This window comes from Pezoporus flaviventris, unplaced genomic scaffold (assembly GCF_033815535.1).
Source record: "Pezoporus flaviventris isolate CSIRO_AGI_PZ_B2104156 unplaced genomic scaffold, CSIRO_AGI_Pfla_v1 ptg000023l, whole genome shotgun sequence".
NCBI classification, from domain to species: Eukaryota; Metazoa; Chordata; class Aves; order Psittaciformes; family Psittacidae; genus Pezoporus; species Pezoporus flaviventris.
The window spans coordinates 5,638,826-5,665,755 of record NW_026892571.1 but is presented as its reverse complement, the minus strand read 5'-3'; the positions used below and the strand labels follow the sequence as shown (position 1 = coordinate 5,665,755).

Genomic DNA, 26,930 nt, shown 5'->3' with positions numbered 1-26,930 from the left:
GTTTGTAATGAAGGGATGAGGCAGGAGGGAGCAGAGTGGGGCTGAGGAGGGATGGGGACTCTTAGTTGCCCTGTAGCATCCATGGGTGGGGACCCTTAAGGTGGAGAGCATCAGGACAGAGGAGCCTTGGTCTAGTGTGAGGTGTCCCTGCCCACGGCAGGGGGTTGGAACTGGATGATCTTAAGGTCCTTTCCAACCCAAACTGTTCCATGATTCTATGGGGGTGGGTGGGGGGTGCTACCAGGCTGGGGTGTGCTTTTAGGGAGAAAATGTCTTATCAAAACAAGCCCCTGCTACTGTCAGATAAGCCTCAAAACCGGAACTGAGGATGTGATCCTGTCCTCCTCATTGCAGAAAGCCTGATGCAGAGCTAGGCCACGCACAGGGGAGGGCAGCGAGGGTGGCCCGACCTCGCTGGTGTCTGCAGGAAAGGCTGCACGCAGCCGCGCGCTGCAGCTCGCAGAGGACACGGCGGAGCGGGATGCAGCGCGGATGTGTGAAATTGGAAAGGGGTAGAGCGAGGAGCCCTGCAGGCAGGAGGATTTCAAGGAAAAATTACCAGGCAGCAGATGTAAAACCGAAGGGAAGTGCTTTTCTTGCTTAGCACAAGGGCACAGTTCACTGCTGCAGGGTACCGCCGAGGCCAAAAGCAGGCGTGGAGTCAAAAAGGGGTGAATGCACTTCACAGAGAATGGGGGGCATTAAATCTATGAGCTGCAAACAGTGCCTTGCTCAGGGAAAAACCCTGAGCTGCAGCACAACAGAAACCCACAGGATTTAGCAGGTGATGAATGTCTTCATCAGAGCATCCACTGCTGCTGGAGGCAGCCACTGGTGCTGGTGCTCCCTGCAGAAAGTGGGGGCAATAGGGGCTCATTTGTAGAGGCTGGTGCAGGCAGGTCTCCCTGTTGGGGATATAAAAGCAGGCACTGGGGAGCCCTTGAAAGGAGGTTTTCTCTGAGCCACAATTTCTCAGCTAAGCAAATAGGCAGCTTTGCCCCAAATCCCTGTTCTCGTGCCGTGGCAAAGTGGAGACAGCAGTTAGAAACAGCAAAACAATAGATAGGGAAAGGAGGGAGGAAAAGGGAGGGAATGTATGGCAATTAGTAGAAATGAGTGGTTATGGAGTGTAGAGAATTGACAAGGAAAGCCAAAGACATTGGGGGAAAATCAATTCTGACAAGCTGAACGCAGTAAGGAGTGCTTTAAAAAATGTGCTAGCAAGAGGTGGAATCCAGGAACTGTCATTCCCAAACGGAGATTGCAAAATGGTTAATTATGTAGGAAAAATGCAAACTCATTCAATAAATAGTTCTGGTAATTTGGACTGAGACATAACAATGTAGGATGCAGTACCTGCCAGTGCGCTGAGAACCAGGTTTGGTTCAACATTAAACATAGCTCATTGGAAGAGTGGTTTTTTGAAATAGGTCAAATAATACGTGCCAAAGAGTTTTGAAAGGTCTAGAGTAGGAGGTGTCTGATCTGGGGGTGTTAATGGAGCTAGGGACCCCAGGATGGGCCAGCTGGAACACTGATGGGTCGCTGCGTGCAGCGCATGCTGTCCTCACCAGCCCCAGGGAACAACTGGATTAATAGCTGAGGCAGGAAACTCAGTGATGGAAATAGCATTGACGTCAGTCAGTGCAGTTTGATGGGAAGGGATATTGGGCAGTGGCGTTATGTGACAGGTCCAGTTCTTAAACCTTTCCTTAGGCATCTGCTCCTGCCCACGGTGAGGAACAGGACCTGCTCTAGGCATACCTGTGGGTCTGAAGCAGCAGATCTGGTTTAATGTCGGTGGAAGATTACAGTGTGCAGCTGATCAACTTGGAGCTGGGTGAAGATGCCGAGTTGATAATGCATTATGTTACATTATGTTATTATTATTATTACTTTGCATCAGCGCTCCTCATTAGAAGCAAAGCGTTGTTAGCTAGATGAAGATCTGGTTTATCAACAGCTTAGTGAAGAAAAGCAGTTGTTGGTTGGGAATCCTCATGGAATGAGGTTCTCCTGGAGGAGCTCTTCGGCCGCAGCACTGTGCCTGCTGCCATTCAATGTTGTAATCAACGATCTGGAAGTAAATATAAAATCACCACTGATAAAATTTGCAGCTGACACGGAGATTGGTGGAGTGGAGATCATGATGAGGATAGAGCAGTCATGCAGAGCAATCCAGATTGCTTGGTAAACTGGGCCCATTTAAACAAAGTGCGTTTTAACACAGCCAAATGCAAAGCTTGGATGTTGTGAAATAGGCAATGCTGGTTTATATCCTGGAAAGCACTGACTTTAAAATGGATTTAAGGGTCACACTGCATGAGTAGCTCAGTGTGAGCACTCGCAGTGCTCACACTAACGGGTTATTACAGTCCTAGGATGCAAAACCCTGAGAGGAAGGAGAAGCAGGGCTCTGGAGACAGCCCTGGTGAGATGGCACCAGCAGCTCTGCAGGGATCGCCACTGAGGAGGAATGGGGAAGAACTGGGGCAAGTAAAGATGAGGGCCACAAAACTGATTTGCTGGCTTGCAGGTTGGGACGTAAGGAACCCGGGTTGTTTAACTCCTCAAAAAGAAGATTGAGGCATGCCTTGATCACACTGTACAAGCAACTTCTTGTGTAGGAAATGCTGCGTGCTGAAAGGCTCTTTAACCTCGCAGGGAAAGGTCAATCAAAACCCAATTGCTGTAAGTCAGTGCCAGACAAATTGATTCAGTGTCTTTCTGTGACTCCAGAGCAAGGCTCTCTGGGTGGGGAGCTTCAGCCAGGCACAAGCTGCCAGGACTGTGGGGAGCACAAGGGTGGAAATAACCCCCATCAATGCCATGCAGGGTTGGAGGGGAGTGGGGTTGAGTGTGGATCGCCTTGCCATGCAGTGAGAAGAGCCCATCTGGGGGCTGCCAGGCAGGATCTGACATTTAAAAGAGGTGGTTTTTAGGTAAAAGTGATGCTATTTGGAAGTGGGCCCCTCAGGGGAGGGATAGTAGCTGTCACAGGCTGGGTTTCTGAGGCTGTTTGTTTGTATTATTGCAGGCACCCCAAGGAGCCCTGGCTGCTTGTCTGGGGTTTTACAAGCACAGAGAGAAAGCAAAAGCATTGAGATGTGTAGATGTGGCATTTACAAGGACATGGTTTAGTGGTGGACTTGGCAGGGTTGGGTTTGCAGTTGGACTTGAGGATCTTAAAGGTCTTTTCCAATCTAAATGATTCTGTGATTCAATGAGCCCCAGTGATGGAGGAAGCAGGCTCAGCCAGGCACTCGGAGTGCAGGAGGAAGCAGTAGTGGGACAGCATTGCCTGGTGTGGTGACATGATGAAAAAATCTTTTACAGCAAGGGTGGTAAAACACAGGTTTTACCTGTGGTGATGGATGGGCCATCCCTGGAGACATTCCAGGCCAGGCTGGATGTGGTTCTGGGCAACCTGATCTAGTTGAAGATGTCCCTGCTGGTTGCAGGGGGGTTGGACTGGATGAGCTTTGAAGGTCCCTTCCAACCCAAACCATTCTATGTCCTATGTTGGGCAGTGAGGTCTGTGCAGTGAAGGCTTTTGCAAGGCTCTACACAGCTGCAGAGCCTGCAGAGGAAGGATGTCCTCTGGAGGGTCATCTGCACGCAAATGTGCAGTGGGCAGGACTGCCCTGACCCCAGCTGCTCCACAGGACCTCCTGGGAGGTTCTTGCCTATCCCTTCATGAAGGTTGCGCTTCTGCTTTGGCAATCTGTTGGCAATCTAAGCTAAACCTACCACTGCATTTTCTTCTGTAGTGGCTAACCTTGGTCTTTGCTGCTGCAAGTGAAGGCCATTCCTTCCTGTCTTATGGCTGCTTTTGGCCACGGACAAAGCCTTTGCAGAAGGTTTTTATGAGCTTCAGGAGTTCTGTGTCTTTTCCACCCTTAGCCCTCTCCTCCCCAAACCAGGTTCCTCAGTCTTATTACTATTACTTATTACTTGTTCCTATTCCCCTGGTGCACATGTTCTCAAAAGCAGTGCCCAGCCTGGACACAGCTCTGCATCTGCAGCCCTGCTTGAGCCCCGCAGAGCAAACACATCCCTGCATGACTCCAGGACTAAGCTCCTGTTTGCACATCCTGATATAGATGCATTTGTTGGTATGAGATTGACACATTGACGGATCATCAGCCCAGGGTCTGTGGTAACCCCCAGTCCCTCAGCCAGCCCGCTGCTTGCGCGGTGTGCAAATGTGACAGATCTATTCCACATCTGCCAGCCAAGCAGTTAATGGAAATACAGGCTGGAGGGACTCGGGACACAACCCGAAGAGTTTCATTTGATGCATCGTCCCAGCTGAAAGGCCTGTCTTCAGTAATTACCTTCTGACTCCAACTTTCTGAATGCCTCCCATCCACCCTGCAGTGAATTGCACTATATTACCCAAGCACAGAAGTACTATGCTGCACCTACACTGTTTTTCCTGCATTACTTGGGGAGAAAATCGTCTAAAACAGTGTCAAAAACTTCCTCAAGTCAAGACATAACATTTACTGCTCCTCCTCCATCCACGAGGCCTGATGTCTTTTCAAAGGAAGGAGTTCAATGGCTTGACATGTTTGTTTGTGACAAACCTACAGTGGCTGTTACTCATTTTCTTGTTATCTTGTAGGTACTTACAAAGAGTTCTTTTATCTGTTTCAGTATTTTTCCAGGAACTGAAATTAAGCTAACTGCTTTATAATTCTCCAGCTCTTCTTTTTTCTCCTCTTTAAAGACAGGTGCTATTTTAGATCACTTCCAGGCTTCTGGAAGCTCCCTGATTCTCTACAAATTCTTTTTAAAAAGTATAAAAGGCAAAAAAAAAAAAAAGGAAGCACCAAAAAAAGCCATAACACCTCTGAAGTGACTTAAATCAGGTCTCTAAGCATCTGGGGTGAATTTAATCAGGTCCAACCAACCTAAAAAGCAGCTTAGCTCATCTAAATGCTCCCTGTGTGTTCCTTCCCTCTGTTAGGCTCAATTCCTTCCCCTTCCTTGTTGGTGGTACCTGTGCGGGATGCCTGATTGCCACTCAGTTGTAGTAAAGACATCAGCCTAAATGGTGTGTGTGTTGGTTCGCCTCTATCCTGATCGTCTTCAGATCCCCATCGAATAGCTCCTGTTTTGGGCTCCCTCCTACGTTTATGGGTGATTTTGTGTCTTTTCTCTCTCTCTTGGTGTTTGTTTTTCATTCTGTGCACGCCTCATCCTGCTCTTGCCCTATGAACTCCTGCTACCCCTTCCACTCCTCAGTAATCACCACAAAGAAGGATTTTATGGAAGGGTTTGGAGGAGGATAATGATGTAGCTTAATGGTTGCTTGCTGGGAGCTCCTCCCAAGCATGAGGCAATGCTGGGGAGAAAAAGTGTAAAGCAGGGTCATTGAAACGTTTAACAAGCAGACAAAGGATGCGGTGATGACCCTTGAATCTCTTAGGATGAGAGATGGTGTCAGGTCAGAGGCTGGAAGGTGCAGACTGTAGTAAACCTGGCTCTGTGCTAGGAAGTGAACCCATCAAAGAGGCTTTTGGGTGGGCTCAGCCAGGTGGGTCTCTGAGACCATGCAGAGTCCGAGTGCCAAGATGTAGGATGGGGTGAGTGCCAGTGATTCAGGATGCTGCGCTAATGGGGGACCTTGCCTGTGATGGGAGAGGACATCTGCCCAGGTTTGTCTCTGAGTAGAAGAGGAAGCTGGGGCACAAGCCATGGAGGGAGCTGCTGGGTCAGAGGTGCAAGGTGTGCTCCCTGCATGTGCTGGTGTCTGATGGGGTGTTCCTGCCTGGGGTGGAGCTCCACAGATGCGGCTGCGTGGGGCTGGTGATGGACCCTGATAGTGTTGGAAGCACTCTGCCTGACCCCCTCTTTGCCTTCATCTGCTGGGTGGGTGATGCAACAGCCTTTCTCTTCTCTCCCAGTTACCTCATCGCCGAGTGACGTTCTCTGCAGCCAGCCAGGCTCAGGACCTGCAGGATCCCTCCCAGCACAGCTACTACGACAGCGGGCTGGAGGAGTCAGAGACCCCGAGCAGCAAATCATCGTCAGGGCCCCGCATTGGGCCGCTGGCCCTGCCTGAGGACCACTATGAGCGCACCACGCCCGATGGCAGCATCGGGGAGATGGAGCACCCCGAGAACGGTATGTGCGCGCCGCACGCGTGCCTGCCCCATCCCAGGGACCCTGTGCCAGGGCTCTCCATCCCCAGTGCTGCACCTCCCCTGGTGTGGGTGGGATGGGCCGAGGAGCTCGGATGGGACAGGCTTGCCACATAGGGTTGGGAGGCTGGAGAAGAGGTGAGGCTCAAAGCAAGAGAACAACAAGGACATTTTGGGGACGGGAGAGGTGGGTGAGGGAGAGGAGGTCTGGGTGAAGCAGGATGTGGGAATAGGAAGAGTCAAGGAGGAAGATGGGTTTGGCAAGAGGCAGAGGGGTTTGGAATGATGTAGACAGGGGGCTCAACAGGATGGTCCGAGGTGGCAGCACAGCAGCAGTGGAGGGGGTTGTAGCCCAGCCGATGGTGAGCTTGTGTGCCACAGTCAAGTGGTCCCACGGGTGCCCCATGGCAGGGCAGGGATGTAGGGGTGGCCGGGGTGTGATGCAGCTCTCTGTGCTGCGGTGGGCGTTGGAGCTGTGGGAGTTCCCAGGGAGCAGAGGGGCAGAGCTCAGTGGCACAGGCTGGGGTGAGGAGATAGGTGGAGGATCAGGGAGCGTGGTCGTGGCAAACCCGAGCACGACCTCCTGCTCAGGGCCACCTTTACCTGAGATCCTCACCGGGGTGTCTGCAGTCTCACCGCGGGAGAGCTGGCTTCCCCCTGCCCTGGCACAGCTTCAACCCCAGTTCTGCTCCTTGTGCTGCCTCTGTGCTGCCTGCCTGACTACCCCCAATGAGCCCACTCCCCAAGCTATCTTCTCCGGCCAGCTTAAGTTGCTTCCTTGGATTTGGCTCTGGCTGTGCACATAACATTCCTGTACCTGCTGCCTTCTGTGCTCTTGTACTGAGGGGAGGTTGCAGTGGGGCTGGCAAGTTCACAAAAACCTCTGGGAGGGACAAAGAGGACGTGCAGAGCGTTCTGCTGAAGTCTGCTACTTCTGGAGCATCCTTGACTCTGGGACAGGTCTGTATGTGGTGTGAAAAGGGCTGAGTGTGTTCAGCTGGTCCAGGGAGCTGCAAACCTGCTGGGTCTCCCTGTCAAGGAACACATGGGGCCCAGGGTAGCCTCTGGTCTTGAAGGTCTCTTGGAACATCTCTTCCTTCTTCCCAGGTTAGTTCCTGGAGTAACACTGGAGTTTGGTATGCCATAACCATTGAAGTAAGGCATGGTGATGCCAGGTCTGGCAGGGTTCCTAAATCCATATTGCTCTTGTAATATGAGGTATCCTCCTGTCTAGGAGTGTCATGCAGATCACTTTCTTCCCAAAAGTGCTAGCCAGTCAACTGGGAAGTGTGAAGAGGCTCCTGGAGTCCTGGCACAGGACAACAGTACTGGAATTCCTAGATTCCCTTTGAGTATAAGCCTGTACCTACAGGAGAGGCTTGAAGGGCATGTGGGCAAGGAGATCCTACAGGGCTGTGCTGAAGGATATAAAAGGGCAGTGGTGATGATGGGCCTGGAAGAGGAAAGTTTGAGCCCCTGAAGGTGACAGACAACCCAGAGGTGATGAGGGAGGAGCAGGGCTAAAAACAGAAAGAGGAAAAGCCAGGTGGAAGGGGCTTGGAGCAACCTGCTCTGGTGGAAGGGGTCCCTGCCTATGGCAGGGGGTTGGAACTGGATGAGCTTTAAGGTCCCTTCCAACACAAACCGTTCCATGATTCTATGAAAGAGAACAGGACCTGGACGATCTGCAGCAGGAGATGGAGGGCAGAAAAGTCTGCCTGTATTGCTTGAGATGTTCATTGTCTGCCCAATGGGGGTAAGCAGACCCAAGGAAGGCTAGGCAATACTGCCTAGAGCAGTGACTCTCAGGGACTGAGCATTCAGGCATGGTGCCCACAGCATCACAAAACCCAGCCTGCCCTATAAATTAGGCAGCTCACTTTGCACATGACACTGTGTGTGTGTTCACAGCACCATGCACACATCCACAAATACCCACTTATGATACAGTGTGTGCAGAGGCTCCCAGGGGATGACTGTAGCCCCGTTCTGCTCTCCATCCCCCAGCCTGTCCTGTCTTGGCTCCCCTCACATGGCAGTGCTGGGAAGTCAGGCTCCAGTGCCTCCAGCAGCCGTCCTGACCTGTATAAACCAGGATCAGTGCAGAGGCCGTGGCAGGCCAATGCTCTGGGGAATCCACCAGCATTAACCCTAGTTGGTCCTGGTGCTCTGCAGGTAATCTGGCAAAGACAGTTCAACGAACCTTAGGGACTGGGGTCAGCATCGTGATCCATTAAGCAGGCACCAGGTCAGGCGATTTGGAGATTAGGAGATACTGATGTTAGATCTGTTCATTAGAATAGGGTTTCCTGTGGTTATCCTGCCCAAGATGTGGCACATCAGACACCTCCCTGGTGCAAACAAGACGTCTCTGCCTTGTTTGACCAGAGAAGGGCCGTATCTTCCTTCCTGCAAAGAGTCTCCAGTGATATGGGACCATCATGACCTTTTAGGGGACTGTCCCACCATGCCCTTGTCTCGGCTTCTGAAGCAGCATCAGCTCCTCAAAGAGATCAGATATTGTTCTTTGTGAATCTGGGAAGACTAAGCCATCCTTGACCTTATATTAAACTGAAGAGATGAGTTGGATCCCACACACCCTATCTCGCGGCACGAGCGCAAGACTGACACGACTGTGCATTTTCTAGGCTTTCATCTAGTTATAAATATCCAACATAACAGGGCTTCCATTGCTTTCTCCAGGAGATTATCCCTGCAGCCGAACCAATCTGATAAGCAAGTATGCAAGGCTATTTATAGCTCTTCAACTGGAAGACAGATCCATGCCTTTTCTTTGTAGATGGTTCTTCACTTGATTAACACACATATCAGTGTCCTCCTTTTTTGGACACTTTTGACTGTGCAGACTGCAGTAAAATGCTGTATTGCAGGGGCTGAGCCAGGTCCTTTTCAGGAGGAATTATGATGCTTCTGATGAAGACTTCTCCAGTAGCTTGGCGCTGATGTGCCAGCTCCTCACTCATCCCAGGCATTTGTCATCCCTGGTATTTTACCTAGCTGCCCACTGTTTCCTCCCCAACATTTTGCCATGCTGTTATCCGCTTCTGTGGGGTACACTGAGCTGGGAACTGAGCTTAGTCTCCCACTTGGCCACCCGTTGCTTTTGCTAAAGACATCTGCTCCCCCTGCATCACAGATTTGCTTTAGTTGGAAGGAGCCTGGGAGTGATTCTGCTCTGCAGAGGATCTGCCCTGCCATAATGCATGCAGAGCTTGGATGATGAAAGTGCCAGTCTCTCTCCATTGACGATGGAGACAATTTAGTAAGATTACAGGACCAAGTATGTGCAATTTAGGAACTGTTACATCAAGGCTGTTTCGCTCTGTCCCTGTGTGGTACAGAGGTACCTGATGATGTATTGCATGAAGTAGTTCTGAATTCAAGCTACAGAACAGGGACAAATGTTTAAATTGCTTTATCCCCATTATTTAAAGTGGGCACCCCATGCCATTTTTAATGCGTGCCATCACAACCCCGCACTGAATATGTAATTAACAATCATCTGAGCTTTCGCAATGCACTTAGTGCAGTAGTGTCTGTACTTCACAGATGTAAATGAGTTTATCCTCGCAGCTCTCCTTCCAGGAAAGAGATTCCACCCTAGGTGGGGAATGAAACAGAAAATCATAATCTGCATTCTGAGATGGCTGTTAGCATTGGGTGACCCCCCAATGAGCTGCTGCAGCACCCCAGTGCTCCGAGCCATGGGGCACGTCTCCAACTTGGATGGCAAAGCAAAGGCTGCATGCGAGGTGTGAGCAGCGTGGCTTTGGGACTCTGTGGCAGAGCTAGATGTAAAGCCCTCTCACCTGGTTCATAGCCATAGGCTTTTCTGTCAACACCAGTCTTTTTCTGATGGTCTCCTACCTCCTTTGTGCGCCTCAGCACAGGTTGAGCGTAGGAATTGAGAGAGCATTGCCAGGGTTTGACTGCTGGACTTAACTAAACCCTTTCAGTCCAGATTATTGTTAGTTTTAAGAAAGATTGGTAGGTTGATGTAAGCCAGAAGGAGCAGCTTGTCTAACCCCTGCGTGACACAAAGGATAAAATTCCACCCTCTGATTTCTTCATCTCATCGTGGCTGAGCGGGAGCACTCCTTTGGAAAGGTCCCATTTTGATGGCAAATGGTGGCAAGTGTGCTGGTGATCCCTTCCAGTGCCACATCCTCTCTGCCCCTGGTTTCACATGCCTGCAACTTGAATTCTGCTTGAGCTGCGCTAGCTGCCATTTAATTCCATTGAATCTTGCAACAGTAGGAGACACCTCACTTGATGCATACTTGTAGATCACATGCGAGCAAGTCAACATTTAAAGTTCCCTTTGATATGCTCAAAAACTGAGTCAAGTCCCTCACTGTGAGCAGAGCCAAGGCAGGATATTTTGGCAGCTGGGTCTCTTCCTTCCCTCCCACCTTTCCCTGCACTCCTCCCAGCCATTGCCATCTGCTCATAATGCCACCACAGACCTGCAACCCCATTCCTGGGCAGCAGCAGCAACATCTGGCACATCTTGGATGTGTGCGCTGCTTTTTGGCAACCCTTGCAATGGCAGCCTGGGGAGATATTTTCCTCCTGCTCCCCTTTGCTACGCTTCTGATTATAGTTCAGATCTTCCCTTCCTTCATATAATTTTTTCTCTGCGTGATGGCCAATTTGCCAACAACCTTTTAGCGGCATGGATGTGTCCAGATGATAGCCCACAGCTCTCAGCAGCACTCAGTGGCATCCATAGCGGCACCAGGCACAGAGATAATGTGACTGCTGGTGTTCATCTTCATAGCCTCGCAACAGGCAGAGCTGTGTGTGCCCCCTGCAATATCACAGCACCTTGGGAAGGCAGCTGGCCCACATGAGCAGTCCCAAGCCAACAATCTCTTCTTACTGCTCATGGTGATGGGATGGATTTGCAGCACTGGGCAGCCGCTACCTCGTGTCGTCTGCTTTGTGTCAGTCCAGTCATGAGCTTCTTTTTAAGGTTCTCGATGCTGTTGTTGTTCAGTTCCTTACAGCCAGCAGATGGGACCAAAAAAAAATGACTGTCTCTCTCCTCCTCTGGCAGAGTGAAGTTTCTGGATCTTAAAGCCTATTCTTTTTTCTGCATTATCTGTAAATGTCCCTTTTGTCTTGCAGAAAGTGTTCCAAGCACATGTTCAGTCTGCAGATTTGTTTTCAAACATACCCTGCAGCACTTTTGTTTTGTTGCAGAGCACTGAGGAATGCTTTTGACTGGGTTTCTGTCTGGGCTGTAGGATTCACGCAAGCTCTATGCCATGTCCTGGTCAAATGCTGTGAGCTCACATAGGTTGTCTGGTACACGGCACTTATTGAAAGATCTCACACCTTTTAAGAGAACACTGAGAGTATGGCAGAGGGTAAGATATATGGTGCTGTCTGTGGAATAAAGAAAGATGGTCTCTGGCTGGCACTGTGTCCCCTTTCCAACTGAGAACCAGCAGGTCACACATCTAAGGGCTGTTGGCTTGGCTCTGACCAGTGCTTGGATTCCTCTCTAGATGAAACTTTGGGATTTTTTATAACTGATCCTTCTTTACACTGGTTATTGACATCGGGGCTGAAATTACTTACTGTAGATGTTTTGTGGCTTCTGAGTCCTGCTCTTGTTTAGGGTACACATCCTGTCTGGGACCATCTTCTGCATCTCATCTACTTCTACAAATTACATCTGGGTTCCTCAGTGATCTTCAGCTCTGCAGGCATCTGCATTTCTTCATAAGAAACCATGAGCTTGTCTTCTTTCTTCAGTTAATGTTGGTTCATCCCCAAAGACAGCTTCTGATTCTCCTAATCACTGCTGGAGAGAGATGTAGGGAATGATTTTCACTGGGAGAGGCAACATCCGACAGATTGCAAATGGTCATGGATTACACCATCGCTATTTCAACACGCCGTTTCTCTCTGAGCTGTAACTGCAAACTTGTTCTCACCCTCATGTTTTTCTTCTCTGTGTTTTCCAGCATTCATGCCTGGGTAAACTCTGTTACGACAGAGCCGTTCAGTCAGAGCAGTTCTGGGATGCCACGTCAGCCAGGTCACCTTCCTCACCTTACTTGCACCAAGCCCAGGGTAAACAGGGTACAGCTGGTTTCTCCTCTCCAGACTGAGTAACAACTCCATTGCTACTAGCTACAGAGAATGCCTTTAATCCTCTCAATACCTTCTAAGAAGGATGCTACTTGCTTCAGACATTGTCCAAAATAGCTTTAATAATTTATTTGACAGTGTCTTTCTTGTCTCATAGGATTATGTGGTAGTGTGCATGTAAGATTGTCCTCAGGTTCTCCAAAGAGCATTGGCAGATCCTGGACATCTCTAGAGGAGCTCTTTGAAGGACCCAAGTTTCCTTGTTGAATTCTGATTACGTTTTTCACCCTTTCTGTCCCTGAACTATAGCTGCATTATGTGATTATGGAAAATCTGGGCAGGACAACGGTTCTCAGTCAGTGCCTGAGGGACAAAAAGCTTCACATTTCAGTAGGAAGGTGCCTTCTCTTGTAGAATACGTAGATCCCTATGGCTGTATGTGTGCCTCCTGCATCTGAGATGGGATTTTTTGAGTTTTCTGCTATTCCTTGTGGTCCTGGGCTGGGCTGTGACATCTTCCATTCCCTCTTGCTGTCTTTGGCAAGACGATGGAAATGAGTGAATGTCATCTCCCTTCTTTTATGTCCTTCACATTCTCCCTGCTGTGAACCTACTGGATGGAGACAATCCTGTCATTATTCCACATCTTTACTCTTTCTTCCATTAGGAAGCACTACCCACCACGATCCTCTCCATGCGCTATCATGAGTGCACATCCCAGTGAGATGACCCTGCTCTAAACTTGCTGATTTACTGCATGATACTGCAGAGACCCCAGGCTTTGTGAATGTGCTGAAAGCCAGCCCAAAACTCACCTTGCTTTTTGGAACCACGCTTCCCTATTCACTCTCACCTGGCAGGACACACACTCCTGCAGCCCTGGTGACATTGAAACAGGGAACTCTTCACCTTCACAAGGTGGCTGCAAGGTGAGGTACAGTTTTAGTGCCACACGATGAGGGTTTTCTTCTTTGCCTGGCAGTGGTTGCAAATGCCCATGCAAATGTTCCTTCTTATCCAGACCAAATCTAAACACCCCTTCCTTGGTACAAAGTCTATTTTCCAAAGAGTGGTTTATGTCATCCTCAAACTATTCATGGGTTCAACTATAAGTTTGCTAAACTGTGTTACAGGAAGAAGCATTCAGAATTAGGTCTGCACCAGGAACAAGAGGGTGGGTCCCCTTTCCATTTGTCCCATGTTGCTCTCTAGGTAGGATGTTTCATCAGAACAAGGGGTTGGATGAAGCTCCTTCAGACACTTCTGTTGTGTTTGGTTTTGTACAGAAATGTCTTCTGTATCTTTTTAAAATCTGCATTTGAACAAGGCTTTGAACCCAGTGCTCTGCCCTTGGACAGGTTCTCTGGAGCAACTGCAGGTGTGACCTTGGATCATAGAATCATGGAATGGTTTGCTTGGAAGGGACCTTAAAGCTCATCCAGTTCCACCCCCCTGCCATGGACAGGGACACCTTCCTCTAGAGCAGCTTGCTCCAAGCCCCTGTGTCCAACCTGGCCTTGAACACTGCCAGGGATGGAGCATTCACAGCTTCCTTGGGCAACCGGTGTGTCTCACTGGAACAGGACATCCATGGGGGAGAGCCAGCAGCTGAGTTATGAGCATTTCTGTTGATGAACCTGTTAACCACAGCCAGCACCCTGTGTGTTTTGTTAGCAAGAGTGCCAGAATAGGCAGCTTCCCTCCTCTGTGTCCTGGTTTGCTCATCCCTGTCCCTGTGCCATGTGCCCTCTTGTGCCAGCACAGCAGTTTGGCTGCATGGCGAACTGGACTGGGGAGCTGATCAGGCTGAAGTTTTGCTGGATCACTTATTTTTTTGGCCATATTACTCTGAAGTCAGAGCAATTTTCCTAACCTGACTACTCTGTGGCTCCACAAAGAGCTGAACTTGCAGAGCGTAGGGCTTTGGCAGAAGGGCACCGAACAGCCACGTGAGGTTTAGAATACATCTAAACCAGAGACAGTGACTAAGTGTAAAAGCAACAGACAGCTAGGATCCCTCAGCAGCCCCAGACTATTTGTTGTTTTCAAAGACCTGCTTCCTTAGAAATCTCCTTTTGAAGTAATTTGACATGCCATTTCCAGCTCCTGTGTGATCTAAGTCAGTTATTTCCCCTTTATCTGCCTCTGAGCGCTCCTGAATGTCTCTATAAACCTTCCTGCTTGGCAATACCTCTTCCTATGTAAAGGGACCTGCATTAGTGTGGGATTTAAACTTAATGCTAGAGAAGCTTATGAAGTCACCCATTTGAGCTTCTTGAAGACTTCACACTGCATTTTCTTTCTCATAGAAATAGCATGTGGCTGAGTTTGAAGGATTGGTCAGGTGTAGATCCCTCAGGTGGAAAATCCCTCTCATAGGCATGAGAGAGTGGATAAGGGATTCATTCCTGTCCTCGGCAAAATCAATGTGAGGTCAAATGCCAATCTCAGTTGTTCACTCTTCCCCAGGATTTCATCCTTTGTGCTCTCACTATTAATGAATTTCTCCCTCCGTCTCCTTCCCACAAGCTCTCATCCATCCTGATTTGAAGTCGCCTCCAGTAAGTGTTGTAACGCTAGCTCTTCGCTTTACTTGCGGAGAGGACACTCCATAAATCTAACATTAGTCATGGCATCTGGCAAGAGATACCAAGGATAGGCTGCTTTGACTCAGAGCTTATCTAACCATATCAGCCCCTGTCTTCGCCTTTCGGAGAGCTGAGGTTCCCCTGCAGGAACCAGGGCTCATTTCTTGTGAGCTGATGCAATCATGCAGAGCCAGTGCTGATACAATAGCAGTGTAGGGAAGCCACATGGTGGTGAGCTCCTTCTTCCCTAGGCATTGTGATTGGACCCAGATAATCTCTGCAGTGGGCTTCAGCCTCAATCCGTACAGAAAGGAGGGCTGCACCTCCCTGATGGGAGAATAGGGCTGCCTAGAGTCTGATGGATACCGAGTCCTACATAGGTGCTTCTTCCACTGCCATATCACTAAAAACAAGGCAGATCTTATTCCAGGGGTTTGAGGACAAACACCCCAGCATATCTCATGTATGCCTGGCTAAACTCTTTCAGTCAGTGTTGCTTCATCCATCCTGTCCATTGGGAAGGGTTGCTCCACACAAAGTGCTCACCTCCAAACTGCACCAGGGCTCTTGTCTGGTAGAGAGCTGCTCTAACTCAGAATTAGCTGAATGATGAGGACAGTGCTCATGGTGGGTCTTGGGGATGCTTAGACTTACACTCAGGACCCTTGCTCCAGCAGAAGACTGGCATTATTAAGTTTAACTTGTTTCACTTTTAAAAGCATTTAGGGTGAGCTGCCAAAAATGCCATGAGTCAGGAATAAATCAGCTGTGGTGGCCCATGTGTGAGAGGATGTGTACCTCTGGTTTAGTCTATCTGTTTTCATATACTCATTCAGGTATAAAAAAACAGTTTTACATGGATGTCCATAAACCATCTGTACATGAAACACTGGGAGAGGCTGGGGAGGGGATCTGGCAGAGAAAAGCAGGATGGGCACAAATTCATAAACCCAACAGTTCTCAATCCATTGTATGTCTGTGTCTGTTTTCAATCAACCTTGCTTGGAAGGGAAAAACCAAGGAGGCAGCAAGAGAAAGGAGGAAAGGGTTAGGATATGATCTTTCTTCAGGGATGTGTCAGAACAGCATGTTGTGTTGGTTTATAGCTGCAGAGGAAGGAGAAGATGGAGTAGGGAATGCAAAATGACAGGGAGTGAATAGATGTGCTATTTGCCTGATGTATTTTGCTGCTAATTAGTATAATGCCAATTAGACATAAGTAATCTTTTTTCTTCTTCTTCGGCTGTGTAAGTTATTGCTTGAGAATATGCCAGCTAAAACCAAGATATTAAACTTGGAGTGATATGGAGATCTCTGTTCCTTGAGGATCTCTAGATGAAATTACCCAGACAACAGGGATCTTGACAAAAGCAAGACTTATTATATCTCGAAAGAAAATGAATAAAAGCAAAAGGAATTGTATATTCTGTGTCTAGCATCTTGCTGCTTATTAGCCACAGAGGAAGGGGCACCCACTGGGATGCAGATAAATCAGGGAGAGAAGGCAAATATCTTGCCTTTCCTGAAACCCGTGCTGCTTTCATGCTATTGTTCCCCCTATCAGCAGCCATATCCTGAACCCTTCCCGTGCTCAGGCAGTTCCGTGCTGCAGGTAAACCCCGTTGGCCACGCATATTCTATTTTTCATCTCCAAGCCCTGTTTTCTCTTTGCTAACCCACATCAGAAGACACAAGACTCATGTTGCTTTGCCTTTGGGCCCTCGGGACATAAACCTCCTTAATGATGATTAATGGCTTCCTTCAAAGGGTCAATTGCTGATCCTAGACCTCTCAAATCACAGATCCTTTTGAGCGCTCTACCTGTCCAGTTCTGAGCTGCTTTTTCAAACAGGTACACCGCTGCTTTGCTCAGTGCTACACACATCTATTTCTGTGGACTGTGCATAAGGAGCAAACCTGCTATTACCATCTTCTCCCTTTTGACAAATAATCCATAAAAATTATGCCCTTGGACTGATTGTGGAAGTTTTCAGACATCTCTGCTGGACCGTGAAATCAGAACCTTCTCTTGATCATCCTGCTGTTCCTTTGTGCTGTGCTTTGGGGGTGACAGAGCTGGCGAATCCCCTTTCCCAACGCAAGGCAATGATGTATCCCCCTTGTCCTGCCAGGATGCTAGGCAGCAGGTTTGATCCTCGCTCATTCCTTAAAGCATGTTTTATTCATCCTGCGCCTTTAGGACTGCCTCTGGCAGCTCTCTCTCGAGTGGTGCAAACTTTATTGCATCTCACCTCTAGCAGTCTGTAAACTGCAGCACTCAGGAGTAGCTGGAGGTTGATATTCCCTATTGGAAGCGATTATCCTCCTTTTTCCCACTCTCCCACAAGTGCACCTTTCTGCCATCCTAATAACAAACATAGGGCAGAGCAGTATTCATCAGAAGCTGGGCTTTTTCCCTGGATTTTCCCAAACAAACCTTAAGCAGTCTGCCTCATTCCTAAACCTCCCCATTTGCATCAGACCACTGATATCCTCCCACCTGCTCAGAGCTGCACCTTTAGCAATCTGCATTGGCGTTGATACATCCTATTTTTACATGAGGAGGTGACTTCTGCCCTGCTGTGACCATCACCACTGCAGATCCTTTCAAAGCCCCCGTGGGGGATTATGGCAAGTGCTCCAATTCAGAATCTTTGACTACCTGGGCTGATCCTTGGCACATGTTGTGGCTGCACCACTGGAGGATGTGACCAGTGCATAGGCTGTTCCTGCCACGTCACAGACACAAATCCCTCCCCATTTAGTTTCCACTGCAGATTTTCAACCTCTGAGGCTGTGGGTGTTGGAGGCATCAGTAATGTGCCTGTTCAGCTCGGTTTATGGCACGTCTCCTCACTGCAGAGAAATGGGCTGGGTAGTTCAGAGGTTCAGGCTCTTCTGTGTGGGCTTTTTACGCAGTCAGACACCCTCATTTGCTGTTGGGTCATTTTCATGACCATACCCCTGGTTTGATGCTCACAAAGCTGCTGTGTGTTGGATTTCACCTGGGTTTGGTTCTCTATGGCTGGGTGTGGTATCCAGGTCTATGCGTGCACCCTCCATCAACACAGACATTTCCTCCTCAAGGCCAAGAGCATCAGATCGGGATTTAATGCCCATTCCCTGTTCCTTCAAATATCCACCACAAATCCTAGCAAGGATCTGGCCTCTTCCTCCTCTCCATCATGGCTGAGCCAGCCAGCGTGTTTCCAGAATCAGGACAGGCTGCAAGAAAGCTGAAGCGACAAGTGAATGTGCTTACTTTACTCTTAAGCAGCCCAGGAAAGACCTGTGGAAAGAAAACAAAGCGTATGCATGCAAATCCATGCTGTCATTTCCTCTCTCCTTGGGGTTTGGCTTGACTCTCTTACAGAGGCTCTTCCTTCTCCCCTGCTCTGCTTCCCTCGGAGTGGTCTTGGTTTCCTTTGTTTCCAGCTCTGCTTGTTGGAGGCAAGCCCTTTTCATAAAGTTGTGATTTCTTTTGTCAGTTAAACACCTATGTGACTTCAAAGGCCTCGAGCAGCACTTTGCTGTGTGGCTACCGGCTCCCCTGCAAGAATAATTTCCCCTGCTTCATTGTCCTGCTGCAGAAAGATTATTAAATTGTTGATGGAGAGTTAACAATGGTTTTGTTCAAAGGCAGACATGCGTACTCCCTGACACAAGAGCTTTAATACAAGCTTACAATGAGGCAGACACCAAGGAGCAAACATAGAGTGCTCGTAAAACCAGAGCAGTGCTCCTAAGTCCCCCTTGCGCATGAACTGGGGCACCTTGCAATGTGCTCCAAGGTTGCACATGTGGCCACAAGCCTGGAGGCGACAGAACTGGGCTTGATGGAAATGAGTTTAAAGAATAAATTAAAATATCATGCGTTAATTCTTGCTCGTGATTAGGATTGAGGAACTAACAATGGTGGGAGAGGACCACCCCTTTCAGGAGCAGTGGAAGGACTGCACGGTGTTGGTATAAGGCTGAATCGCTCCATTCCTCCTGCTTGGAACACGCCAAGCACACGCATGCATCTCCCAACCAGGCGGCAGCTTCCCAGCAGCTTTAGGAATCTGCAATGAGGATCATTATATAGACTGTACAGCCTCGGGCTGCTTGGCATTTCGTGTTATACAGCCTTGGGTTTGATTGCTTATCACTTCAGATTTCCAACACTAAGGCTTGAATTTTCCATGCTGGGTTTCCCTCGGGTCGATGCCTTTTTCTTCTTTTCTGGAGGTTTAGCAGAGGTGTTCCAGCTGTTTCTTGAGAACAAGACGTGCTGGCTCAGCCCTGCTAACAAACTGATTATAAGAAGTTCTTTTCAAGACCCATTAGCTTAACCATGCTTTGGAAGAGACGTGTGGAATTTGGCACAGAAGCTGTCAGCATCAGTTGGGGGTTGCATGCCCCGAAATGCCTGAGTCCCAGCACGCAGCCCTGGTACCTGCTCCCACGCACTGCTGTGTGGCCTTCAAACAGCAGCAGCTCTCAGGTTTTATGCATCCCAGCCCTCCCTCACAGACCTGGTGCTGCAGCTGCTGCTGTTTGATGGCATCTCTCTTTCCCCAGTACACTGGAGGTCCCCAATTCTCTTTGGGGCGCTGGGTGCTGCATGGTTGTTCCTTGCCAATGGGAGGGCTGAGCGTGGCTTGCTCTGCTGCAGAGGCACGCAGCATGCATGGGCTCTGGTGTCAGGGTACATCCAAGCGTGCTGTGCTGGGAGAGCTGCTTTGGGCTGGGGTAGGGGATCCAGGGTCCTGCTGCTGCTGGGCGATGGAGCTGGGCTGTAGGGTCCCCCACCCTGCCTGTGGTGGAGGCAGCTCACTGTGAGACCTCCAGGCTGACATCCCAGAGGTCCATGTAGAGCCGAGAGGACCCTGCATCCCCATTAAGAACATCATGGCTGTCACTGGGGATGGGGCTTGGTCTCTCCCTGCACACCTTGTTGTAGAATCCCAGCCTGGTTTGTGTTGGAAGGGACCTTAAAGCTCATCCGGTTCCAGCCCCCTTCCACAGGCAGAGACACCTTCCCCTAGAGCAGCTTGCTCCAAGCCCCATCCCGCCTGGCTGCCAGCACAAAGGGACTCTCTTTACCTTCTTCTCCCTTTTATTGTCTTTCCTGGGGTATGTTCCCTGCCTTTGTCCTGCTTCTTCCGCCGCAAACTGGCAAAGGCACCGCCTCAAGCTCCAGTGAGCTCCCTGATGAGGTGCTGCCAGGCAGGGAAGCGCACTGCAGCTTTAATTAAATGATAAGGGCAGAGCCCCGGAAGTGGGGAGATAAGTGCAGGGTGGCTGTGTGCTGCCACACTTACCCAGGCTCTTTCTAATTAGCTTTGAGGAGCTCGGGAGAGCAAGATTAACCCTTGGAGCGAGGCTGGCTGGAGCCATGGGCTGCAGCAGAGCCACAGTGCTGAGCCCAGCCCCACACGTGGGGGCTGTGACTCACACTGTGGGGTGAGGGCTGGAGGGGACCCCTTCATGTGCTCCCCCAGAGCCCTATGCCTGCTTAGAGGGGCTGAGAAAGAGAGGATGAGACCCCTGCCTTACACAGGCACAGGATAGAGAGCAAGGATTAGCACTGGTTCCTCCTGTAAGAGCATTTGCTGCTATAACATGTCTTATGCCTGGCATCTTGGGGTGGTTAGGTTGCTGCCCCAAGGCTTTCAGTGCAAGCAGGTAGAGTGTCCCCAACATCTGGAGTGTCCCCAGCCTCTGGAACCATGGCAGGAACACAAGGCACAATCCTGCAGGAGCCATGGACAGATCTCCAGTCCCCTTCAGAAGCCATTATATGTCTCAGTGATGCTCTGAGAGGGGAAGAGGGGTAAGAGAACCACTCTATTTCAGCAACCCGTTATAATATGGTCAAAGAGCTCCCCAGGACCTGGTGCCACAAGGGCCATATTGCTGCTGTTCACCCAGACACAGCAGATCCTGGCTGGAGAGTGCATTGCATCAGAGGGCTGGGCAAAGGCACCACAGCCATGGGTCAGTGAGTAGCCAGAGCTCTCACTGGCGTGGGGATCACTGCTCCTGGCCCTGGTGGCCTGGCCCCTTGTGGTTTCCCCCCTTCCATCATCCAGCAGCACCAGGAGCCTCTGGGCCATGCACCCCTGTGTCCTCAGGGAGCACCTGACTGGACAAGGGGATGGGTCAGCCCCACAGACCTAGTCTGGGACCCCCACTGGGAGGGTCTGAGAGCATTCCTGTGCACAGGAGACAAGGTGGGAATGTGGAAGGAGCAATTGTGTCGGTATTTGGGTAGCAGGAATGCGCATACAAGGCATGCATGAGCTGACAGCCCCAGGGGATGGCAGCTGGTGTTCCTCTGCCCATTTACATAACCATCATCAGCCTTCAGAGAGCACTCAAAAGCCAGAGGAGCCCTGTGCTCCCCTGCCCCTCCTCTTTGGGCAGGGGGGGAAGAAGGGAGGCTGCTCTGCTGACCACTGCTTCTTGTCAAGACCTTTGTGCACTCCTGAAGCTACTACAGGAGTTGTTACTCGCCTGGGCTGGATATTGCAGGAGCAGGTAATGAGACCGGGAAGAGAGTTTGGTTATTGCCTGACTCCTTGACCTGCCTGGTGGTTATTTGTTGAACCGCTGTTGTCTGTCGGTGTCTTGAGAAGTTCTTCCTTGGCCAGAGGACAGTGTTTGGATATTATAGGAACCAGGATTTCATTTTGGAGCTAGGCTTGTTACTGTGTTTTATACAACGTGGGTGAAGAAGATCATAGAATCAGAGAATCCCAGCCTGGATTGTGTTGGAAGGGACCTTAAAGCTCACCCAGTTCCAACCCCTGCCACGGGCAGGGACACCTTCCACTAGAGCAGCTTGCTCCAAGCCCCTGTGTCCAACCTGGCCTTGAACACTGCCAGGGATGGGGCAGCCACAGCTTCTTTGGGCACCCTGTGCCAGCGCCTCAGCACCCTCACAGGGAAGAGCTTCTGCCTAAGAGCTCATCTCAGTCTCCCCTCTGGCAGGTTACATTGCCCAGTGATGCTCATTACCTGACTTGGTTCTCAGTTGCTTGAAGTTCTGGCAAACCTGAACTGCAAGGACACAGTTTCTCCGTGGACATGTGCCACTTACCAAATATTTTGAAACATGGCAATGAAATCTGCCCAGAGATTTCATTTCCAAAGGAGGTAGGGAAGGAAATGGTTGTGGTTTTCCTCGAGAGTAAAGCAATCCCCATATCCTCCAGCCCAGTGCTTCAGAGAAGCAATTTTCTGTGATCTTTTGACCCTTTTATTGTACCTTCCCCAATTCCTGCAGCCTGGGGGGTAGAGCAAAGCCTTTCCTTCCCCCAAACCCTGGGATATCTCCCAGGTGGTTCTGTTCTGTCCCTCAGAGGCACAGAAGGACCCTGGGGAGCACAATTCAGTTCCACAACACAAAGCAGACCGTCATGAAGTGAATTAAGACTGCATGGACCATCCTAATTTTGGCATTTCCTAACCTTTGAACTCTCTAATCCTATTAAGGTAGTTCTGAACAGAATTATTCAGTCATTTAATGTAGTAATTCTGCTTTTTATAGCTCAGCAAAGGTTGCAGCCCCACTGTGTCAGGGTAGGAGATCATGTCAGTGGCACCACACAGCACAAAGTCTATTATAGGGGGATTGAATTTGTCTCTCTGGGTATCACATAGGCTGCAGAGAAGCCGGGGGCAGATGGGGCTTTTGGGTGTCCCATGGGTGCTGTAGTCTATCACTTGGCCTTGTAATCCCTGCCTGGTCCCTGCAGGAAAACGGTGAGTGTCCAGAAACATCCATTTGGGTGCTAGGATCACCTCCTATTGCTGTTGCGATGTGGCTGTGGGATATGCATCCTACCCAGCTGCCTGCAGGTTGCAGAGATAACGGGAGCAACAGGTGGTCCCTCCAGCTCCAGCTGTGCCAGACAAGGGAAGAACATGTCCTCTGGGAGCCAGGGCTCAGGTTCTCTCTGACAGTGGCTTAGTGCTACCTGCGCTGGTGACGCTGAGGCTGTTGGGTGATCTGTCCACATTCATTACACGCTGGTTCTGCTGTGATCCCTTTGGCAGGATGTGGGAAGTCATTTGCTCTGGTGCTGCAGTTAGTGTGTGCTGTTGTAACATACTCCAGGGGCCATGGTTTGATCCATGTGTGCATCTCGGGGCTGACAGGCCATTAACTTAGGAGCAAGCTATTGGTACTGGTGTTTGGATACTACTGTTTAGCATGAGGGGAGAGATGCTCAGTGCAGTAGGGTCTGAGGGAGACGGCTGTGCACACTGCATCTCTTGACTTTGGTGCCTAGGAGAAACCCATCTGCGTGCTGGCATCAGTCTGAGGATCTTTCTCAGTATTTATTGTAAGAGCTGGTGTTGCTTGTTATTGCCCCTAGAGCTGTAGGAGTGGCATTGAACTGCAGTAACCACCTCTATGGGCAGTGTCGGGTCGGTTTCAGATACCAGAAGCCATCTGTCTGCATGCTGTAGTGGATGGTGTTAAGTTTGGAAAGCCATCTGTCTGGGTGTTGTAGTGCTAGAATTGGTCCCCAAAGCCGTCTGTCTGGGTGTTGTAGTGCTAGGAATGGTCCTGCAAACCGTCTGCCTGGGTGTTGTAGGGATGGTGTTAGCTCAGTCGAGGAAAAATAGGGACTGACGTGGACTGCGGGGAGCTCTCTGCTTGTGCTTTCAGCTTCCGATATTGCTGTACTCATTGATCTCTGGAGCATTGCTGTGGAAACAAGCAGCAGTCCAGCAGCCTTCCCCAAGGCCTGGAAAGTGCAATTGGTGTTGTGCTTGTGCTGCTCCGGAGGTAGAGAGCTCTGGTCACGTCCACATGGGATGTGGGAATCTGGGGCCAGAAAGCAGACAGACTGAGGAGCTGCAGTACAGCTTGCTGCTCCAGTCCCCTGTGTCCGGAGGGTGGGCATTCCCTGCTGGGAATAACACACTGGCCGTGTCCACTTCATCTGGGAAAGGGGAAACCTTGTGTCTGGGCTTTCCAAAGGAGGTCATAGCTCCGCAGCTACCTACAGCACAGCTTCCCTCTCCCAAAAGGCCTTGAAGGGGAAGCCGTGTTGGGAAGGGGCCACCAAGCTTCTGTACCCCAAGGGAAGCTCACTCTGACCTGGCCCGGTGGGGATGGGTTGTTGAGCATCTCCTGCTGCCAGCATGGGGGGACTTCTCCAGGCTATTAGGTCAGGCATGCTGCTGCTGGGAGGGAACAACATGGAGAGGAATAAGTCAAGAGGTGGGATCGTGCAAGGCAGTACTGGGAAGTGAAGACATGAAGAATAGAACAGAATATGATGAAACAATATGATAGGATAGACTAGAATGGAATGGAATAGCCTAGAAGAGAAGAGGTTATAATAGAATGGACTAGGATAGGGTAGAATGGAATAGAATAGCAGTGGGGCTGCTGGGATAAGAAACCGGGATGTTGGAGCACACTATCCATACTGCTGTAGTGCTGGGGTGTAGCGAAAAGGGAGCAGACCACAAAGCTCTGGTGCCTGGAGGAAGCAGCACTGCAGGAGCGTGGTATCTGGAGGGAACAGCGCTGTAAAACATGGAACCTGGAGGAAATGGCACCATTAGAACAGCAGTGCCTGGAGGGAAGACAGCAGCGGGGAGGAGGCAGTACCTGGAGGGAGCAGCAGCACAGAACATGGCACCTGGAGGACGTGGCACCGTGGGGGACCACTACCTGGAGGCAGCAGCGCCGTGGGGCAATGGTGCTTCCTGGGAATGGCGCTGCGGGGAATGGCACCTGTAGAGAGCAGCGCCATGGGAGAGTGGCACCTTCGGTAACCGCGCCATGGGGTTCAGTGCGTGCAGGGAACAGCGCTGCAGGGGAATGCTACCTGTTGGTAGTCGCGCTGTAGGGAAGTGGTACCTATAGAGAACAGTCGCGTGGGAGAATGGTGCCTGTCAGCAGTAGGGGAATGGTGCCTGTGGGGAACAGCGCTGTAGGCAGTGGTACCTGGAGGGAGTGATAGTGCGGGAGAATGGCACCAGTAAGTGATGGTGGAGTAGGGGAATGGTGCCTGCTTTCAAGAGCTGTGTGGTGGGAATAACCTTTGGAAAGAGCGGCATCTCAGAGGCTGTTCCTGTTGCATAGAGGCAGTAGGGGCAGTGAGGGAGGGCAGTGCTGCTGGGATGGGATGTCATGGGAGTTCACCAGGTAAGGGATGTCCCAGGAGTGGTCTGGGTGAGGGGTGTTTACAGGTGTCCACACCAGGGCAATGGAGGTGGTAAAGCTGCCTGTACTGGAGATTGCATCCTTCCCTGGCTGAAAGACAGCCACGTTAAAGGAAGTACCTTGCACCACAGCCCTCAGTTTGCAGCTGGGGCCATGCTCACCCCTTTATCCCCAACCAGGGCTACACTGCTTTTGGGCTCTGGACAGGGTTGGAATCAGTGGCCAATGTTCTCAGTGCCACCAGGTAGGGAAGATGACTCTTTCTGATCTAATGCTTCAGGAAAGCACCCTGCTTAGCCTCCTACACTGTCATATTTCCCATTTCTCTGTACCACTGAACCACTCCGGTTGCTCCTAGCATGCTCTGCTTCCCTCTTCCTCCCTTCTGGACTTTCTGCACCCTCTGCTGTGCTTTGCTGTGTCACATCCTTGCAGCCCCACTGTCTTCCCTCCCAGAGCTGCTCCACCACATCCCCTCACCTGCAAGGTCTGGCCTCTTGTGCTGCATCATCCCTGCACACCACACATGCAGTGCTGATGTCTGACACAGGGAAGACAGTGAGGACCAAACCAGGCTGCGGATGCTGCAGATCGTGGCAAAATAAGCAGTTGAGGTTGGCTCTCAGCCTCTGTTTGAAGGTACCTGGCTTGCAGTGGGTGAGTGAACCTCAGCACATCCGCTGCAGGAGATGGAAGTGCCTGCTGAATGAGGCTGCCTGCTTTTGTCTCCTACCTCATAGTGCTCTGTTGAAATCCCCCACTAAAAGCTGCTACTATTAGAGGAGCCCTTAAAAGTGGCTGCAACAGGATGTGTCCCTGCCCTGCGTGGGGATAGAGAGAGAAATAATTAGCAGTGGCACCAATTTGTGCCTCTTCCCGGAGGAGACAGCCTGGCACCGTCTCCTTCGCAGACTGCAGAGGTTCCCTGGATGTCTGGAGATGAGAACAGAGCCACGGCTTGAGAGAGCTTCCCCTCCTCCAGCCAGAACGGGGGCACAGGGTGCATCTTTGAATGCCCCATGGTGTGAGCCCCAAACTGTGCCCCCCTTTCATCTGGAAAAGTCAAAAGGAGGCGACTTTTACTGCCCCGGATTCATTCCTATGCAATGTGCTGAGGCAGAGCAGCCCGGAGGGGGCTAATGAGGCTACCATAGGAATGCAAAGCTGTAGGAAGTGGGGAGCTAGAAGACCGTGAATGCCCAAACAACCACACAACCCTCTCCGCTGTGAAGTAGAGCCTTCTGGCATGGAAATGGCAATAGCAGGATGGGCCAGCCCTCTGAAGGAGGGGGCACAGACATAGCTTTTACTTTGCATGGCCAGGATGCTGTGGAGGAATGAGGTGCTGGAGAGGCCATGGCCATCCTCTTCATCACTTGGGGTTCAGAGTCACAAAACTGCATTCCTGGGGTGGAGGAAGGATCCAGAATCCCAAGTACACTTTGTAAGGTGAAGTGGGCACCTCGATCCCAAGGGAGGTTTAGGGTCTGCCTCCTCACCACACTGCAGGGCACCCAGGATCAGCACTTTGTGGTCAAAACTCCCACCCCCAAAGGATTTCTGCTTGCCTGCAGGGGCACAGCAAGTCTCTGAAGCACCACCAGCGTGTGCTGAGAATTAGGCCACAGGGTCGTGCTTGCTGCTTGCTCTAAATCACAGCTATTCAGGAATGACACCCTGCCCTGTTCCCGGGCTCTTGAAGCAGAGCTGGTTGTGTTCATGGCACATAATATGCTCCTTTAGCAGCAGAGCTCTGATGCCAGCATCTCACTGCAAGCGAAGGGACTGCACTGGAAAAGGATATTAGTGCCAGAAACAGACAATGGGAAAACCAGAATAAAAGACCCTGAACACAGCGTTCTGCTTGATCCTGTGCTTTCTAAGCGGCTGTTG

The 26,930-nt window shown here is 50.5% G+C and overlaps 1 protein-coding gene across 3 annotated transcripts in view; it reads left to right on the top strand.

Annotated features, from left to right (window-relative positions):
* The window catches only part of PCDH1 (protocadherin 1), a 52,197-nt gene that overhangs the window by 21,047 nt on the left and 4,220 nt on the right, over positions 1–26,930 (top strand). For 2 of the 3 annotated variants that reach the window (XM_061456472.1, XM_061456473.1), the window contains exon 4: positions 5,913–6,132. In XM_061456472.1, the coding sequence (XP_061312456.1) occupies positions 5,913–6,132 (220 nt within the window). Of the gene's footprint in view, positions 1–5,912; positions 6,133–18,756; positions 18,986–26,930 lie in introns of those variants that run through there. The other variant, XM_061456474.1, reaches the window with a different exon arrangement.